This window comes from Mastomys coucha, unplaced genomic scaffold (assembly GCF_008632895.1).
Source record: "Mastomys coucha isolate ucsf_1 unplaced genomic scaffold, UCSF_Mcou_1 pScaffold21, whole genome shotgun sequence".
Taxonomy (NCBI): Eukaryota; Metazoa; Chordata; class Mammalia; order Rodentia; family Muridae; genus Mastomys; species Mastomys coucha.
Genome location: NW_022196904.1, coordinates 139,046,311 through 139,052,219, shown reverse-complemented (window position 1 = coordinate 139,052,219; position 5,909 = coordinate 139,046,311). Strand labels below are relative to the sequence as shown.

Below are 5,909 nucleotides of genomic sequence, written 5' to 3'. Positions count from 1 at the left end.
TCAAGGAAAAAATAAAGAAAATTAAAGACTTTTAGAATTTAATGAAAATGAAAACACAACATACCCAAACTTTTGAGACACAAAGAAAGCAGTGCTAATAGTAAAACTTATAGCTCTGAGTGCCTCCAAAAAGAAATTGGAAAGAGTATACACTACCAGCTTAACAGCACATCTGAAAGCTCTAGAACAAAAATAAACAAATACACCCAAGAGGAGTAGACAGCAGGAAATAATCAAACTTGTAAAAACAAAAAGAACTATACAAAGAATCAACAAAACCAGGAGCTGGTTCTTTGAGAAAATCAACAAGATAGACAAACCCTTAGCCAGACTAGCCAGAGGGCACAGAGACAGTATCCAAATTAAGAAAATCAGAAATGGAAACGGAGACATAACAGAAACTGAAGAAATTCAAAAAAATCATCAGATCCTACTATATAAGCCTATATTCAACAAAACAGGATAATCTGAATGAAATGGACAATTTTCTAGACAGATACCAAATACCAAAGTTAAATCAGGATCAGATAAACCATCTAAACAGTCCCCCATAATCTCTAAAGAAATCAAAGCAGTCATTAAAAGTTTCCCAACCAACAAAAGCACATAACCAGATGGTTTTAGTGCAGAATTCTATCAGACCTTCAAAGAAGACCTAATACCAATACTCTTCAAACTATTTCACAAAGTAGAAACAGAAGGAACGCTGTCCAATTCATTCTGTGAAGCCACAGTTATGCTGAGTATTCTCCCTTAAAAACTGATTGAGTGCATATTACTTTTAGCTTCAGAAGATATCGTGTATATTTAAGAAGCATTTAACTATTATAAATTATTTTGATGACTTAAAATTAAGGATTGTGGGAGGTTGTAACGGGGAGGCAGCAGTGAGTGGGATATAAAGTGAATAACTAAAAATTATATTTTTAAAAAAAGATTGGGCTATTGGAAAGTCTTTAGGGTATTTTCTTTATTGAGACTGATGTGGGAGAACCCAGATCCCTGGAGGCAATACTGTAGTACCAAGGAAATGTTCATGAACCCAGAAAGACCAGTCAGGAGCTGATTCAATGCAGTGACACCAGGGTCTTTATTTTAGCTCGTTTGGGCTTAACTCACTGCTGACCAACAGGACAAAGTTTTATAGAAAATAACAAGAGTGAGTGTTTCAAGCCTGGCTTCTAATTGGGGTGCTATTGTGGCCTTTAGAATAATTGGCTGGTGCTGGGAGCCAAACCATAAACTTAACTTCTGCTTTCTTCCTAATTGGTGGTTGGTAGGTAGGGAGTGAGTGGGCTTGTAACCTGGAAGTGCAGATTTGTTGGGAGGTAACCTGGAAACTGGTGCTAAACACTGGATTTGTTGGGGGAGAATAACCTGGAGACTCAGGTCTTGTTGGGGTTAGCCTAGAAAGGGGCTAGGCTCAGGTTTTGTTGGAGGGTAACTTGGAAACTGGCCAGTTAGTTTACTTGAGTTTAAACTTAGGTCAGGTTTTCTAAGATGAAGTCTGAGCAAAAAAAAAAATGGTATCTCAATACCTCCCCTATAAAGGTGGTCCTGGGATGTATGATAAAGCAGTCTGAGTAAGTCATGGGGAACAAGCCAGAAAGAAGCATTATTCCATGTTTTGCGCTTCAGTTCATGCTTCCAAGTTCCTGTCTTGAGATCCTGCCCTGACATCTTTGAATAACAGACTGTAATGTGGAAATGAAAGACAAATAAACCCTTTGCTTCCAATGTTGCTTTTGGTCACGGTGTTTTATCACAACAGTAGAAACCAAACCAAAACATAATTATTACATGAATAAATCTATTTCCATGTTAGCTTAGCCCTGGATAACTTCCATGAAGTAGAAACCTAAGAGTTGTTTGAAAAGTTGGTTGGATGGTGTTCTGCTGGGGCAAACATGTGAAGGAACTTTTCATTAAAGTGGACACAGGTGTGAAAGTCTAAGGTAAACTCATGAAGGAACATTTCACTGAAGCAGACACAGGAGAGAGGATGTTCTGCTAAAGCAAGCATGTGATAAGACACGTGATAAAAGATTCTTTGCTAACAACACGAATGTATTGGTCTGCCTTACATTGTGCAGTTGAGCTGCATTTGTCAGGACTCCACAGAGAGAAACACACCAAAAACTTCTGGTGGTGTGCTGCAATTTGTTGCCACTTCCACAGACTCGGGCTGATTGAATGCATGTACTGAGGCAAGAGCTGTGCTGAGGCAAGGCACATGGAGGACAAGTGATGGAAACAGCTTGACTTGCTGGTACAGATAGCTGTAATTCTGGTAGGTCTCACATCTTCACTGATCTTCACTTTCCTGAAAGAGGTAGTCAAGAACTTCTCCTGGTGTTCCTGTTGGTCTCTCCTGCTGACTTGAGTCAAGGCTGAGGCCTGACTGTCTCTTCTAAATTGTGTCACCACTATTGCTAACCCAACTCTACCAAACTGGACTGCTGGTGTATTCATGACGGATGGAGCTGCTGCTCCCTGCTAACCTATGAACTGAACTGCTGATTTCCAGACAACACAGATGGGAATGGCTCCAAAGAACCTTTCTAAACATGTCCACTCCCCTACTCTGACCCTGTATCCTTTCTTTTCTACTACCTCTGGTGGGTGGTGGGTTACAAGGGAGGTTAAAGCATTTAAGAAGCATCATTACAAATAAGATTTGAAAAAATTAAAGTTACATTTCCACCCTCTTCTGTGTCCATCCTTCTATCAGTTTGGGTAATGAAATTGTAAGTTCCTTGCTCACCGTAAATAGACTGCCTGCATAAACAAACTGCCTGTGATGTGATGCCACTGAGAACTGGCATCTCTGCATCTGCTGTCGTATTTATGTTATGCATATGCTATGTTTGGATATTGTGGTTTCACTTAGCTGCCTGAATATAAAAACCCATTTCACCCCAAGTAAAGCACGCTTTGATACATTTGCTTAGCGTCCTCTGTCTTTTGTTCTCAACCCATTTATTCCCACAGGTCTGGTCTAACCTCCAGTTTGAAGTTACCCACGACTCGTGTAGATCCGCTGGTCGAACACTACAGGAATGAATATGAATAGCATGAATTGACTTTAAGCAAAGATGAAGACTTGAACATTCCATGTATTAGTTACTTTTCTACTGTGATAAAATACTGACCATAGCAAGTCAGTTATAGAGAGCATGATTAATTGGGGGCTAACAGTTCCACAGGAATAAGAGTCTATCACCATCCTAGTGGGGAGCATGGCAGTAGGCAGGAAGGTGTGACACTGGAGCAGCATCCAAGAGCTCATATCTCATTCCTGAAGAGGAAACAGAAAGAGTGCATGGGAATGGCAGCCAGCTTCTGAAGCCTTAAACCCACCAGGAACAACACATCTCCCCAAAGGCCAGACCTCCTAATCCTTTCTGAATAGTAAGCTTCTGGGGATGAAGTATCATTCAACTGCAATACTTCACTTCCAAATTTTAACTTCTAAAGATTTTCATTAATTCTTTTACACGAATTCAGTACTAAACAAAGTACATCCATGAAGTAGAAAAATGAAAACCACTTCAGTTTGGATTATGGAAAACTATATATTCTGTTAAAAACTGTGTGAAACATAGTAAGTTAACTCTTGACTATTTTCAGAGAATTTGTAGGTCAATGTCCACAGGTGATCATGGGGCTGTGCACTGACAAACTTTCTCACAAAGTAAATCTTTAACAGATTCAGTTACAGAGAGCCAATCATCAGACTATTCCTCTTGGTAACTCTAAAGCAGTCAGTTCCTTACCTAACACCTACTTAGAAGAGGGACCCATGAAGAGTAGCTCTGAATCAACCCTATTTAGTGTGTCTTAGTAAAAAAAAACAAAAAAAAAATTTTAGAAACCTAGATATAATCATCTTGCCTCCCATTAGAAATAGAGATTGCCCTAGATGGCCTTTCAGGACCTTATAAGTCAACTTGGCAGCCTGGGGAGGTTCCAGATTCTTCACATGATTTTTGTATTGATCTGCCAGGCCCTGGTGATTCCTCACACTTTGTTGGAGAACTTCACTGCAGCCATTCCTAATCATCGGTGCTGGGTCCCCATCCTTGATAATAACACTGTCTCTGATAATGACAGTGGGATCCTGAGCCAAGATGACCTCCTGAGGATCTCCATACCATTGGACTCCAACCTGAGGCCAGAGAAGTGTCGTCGCTTTGTCCAACCACAGTGGCATCTCCTTGGTCTGAACGGCACTTTCTCCAGTGTGACAGAGCCAGATACAGAACCCTGTGTGGATGGCTGGGTGTATGACCAAAGCACCTTCCTCTCCACCATAGTGACCCAGGTCAGTAAATTTCTTTCCCCATCAAGACTTCATGATGGGATTTTACCAAGAGCCTAAGCAGTGCACATATTTTGAGAATAGCCTTTATACTCTTTTAGCAAGTATAGATTTGTCTCCACGTACTATGATGTGTCTAGTAATTTTTTTGAAAACTTAATTAAGATAAAGTAAGATATGAATTTATCCCTCTTGTCCTTTCATTTATAGGGATGACCATTATTTAGGAAGCAACTTTTATGCCAAGTCAGTTTAAGCAAACAATTCATATGCAGTCTCATAAACATTATGACAAGTCATTATCATTAAATTTTAATTTCAATTTTTAAATATTTGGAAGACCATACTAAACTACAGTGGCTGGGTAGGAATGTGGTTCAGTGCTATAGTGATCATGTATCATGTGTTAGATTGAGGATTCAAATCGTGCTACTACCAAAAAAAAAAAAAAAGGACAGTTCAAATTGCTGCATGATATAGCCATATTTGAGAACTTATTTTTTTGTTGAGGGGGTGGTTTGATTTCGGTTTTTTTTTTTTTTTTTTGAGACATGGTTTCTGTGTAGCCCTAGCTGTTCTAGAGCTCACTCTGTAGACCAGGCTGGCCTGGAACTCAGAAATCCGCCTGCTTCTGACCCCCAAATGCTAGGATTAAAGGCATGTGCTACCACCTCCTGGCCATTTGAGGATTTTTCAGTACAGGTTAAAAATAACTAATATAACTTACATAATTACAGGAAGATTCCTGGAAACAGGTTTGTTTAAGCTGAGACTGAATGATAGAACTCAGATGATGATGAAGCTAGAAAGGAAGATGGGGGCTGGTGCAGTGGAAATGGAAACTAATGTTGAATCAATTGAACAAATTTCACCGGCAGACTGCAATGATTTACTTCTCTTCCAGTGGGACCTGGTATGTGGATCTCAGGCACTGAATTCAGTGGCTAAATTTATATACATGACTGGTATCTTTATAGGACATATCGTGGGTGGCCACTTAGCAGACAGGTGAGTATCTATGCTTTACAGCTCTCTCTATATATGAGGATTTTCATCATCTAAATAGTTTATTCATTAAGAAGTAGTCATTGCAGATTATATTCCCATATGTGTACCTTTGAGCCTAGAGATCGCTGAACACAAATGGAAATGTTAAGTATTTAAAAGTCCATGCACCCATAGTACTACCGGAGGACCCGGCTATACCACTCCTGGGCATATACCCAAAAAATACTGCAACATGTAACAAGGACACATGCTCCACCATGTTCATAGCAGCCTTATTTATAATAGCCAGAACCTGGAAACAACCCAGATGTCCCTCAACAGAGGAGTGGATACAGAAATTGTGGTACATCTACACAATGGAGTACTACTCAGCTATTAAAAACAATAAATTTATGAAATTCTTAGGGAAATGGATGGATCTGGAGAATATCATCCTGAGTGAGGTAACCCACTCTCAAAAGAACAAACATGGTATGCACTCTCTGATAAGTGGCTATTAGCCCAGAAGTTTAGAAAACAGGAAGAACAACCCACATTCCACAAGGAACTCAAGAAGAAGGAAGACCAAAAGGTGGACATT

The 5,909-nt window shown here is 39.7% G+C and overlaps 1 protein-coding gene across 1 annotated transcript in view; it reads left to right on the top strand.

Annotated features, from left to right (window-relative positions):
- Positions 1-3,904: 3,904 nt before the first annotated feature.
- Positions 3,905-5,909, top strand: part of LOC116101019 (solute carrier family 22 member 19) — a 36,426-nt gene continuing 34,421 nt past the window's right edge. The window contains exons 1-2 of the mRNA XM_031384718.1: positions 3,905-4,324; positions 5,226-5,329. Of these exons, the coding sequence (XP_031240578.1) occupies positions 3,923-4,324; positions 5,226-5,329 (506 nt within the window). The 5' untranslated portion in view covers positions 3,905-3,922. The remainder of the gene's footprint in view (positions 4,325-5,225; positions 5,330-5,909) is intronic.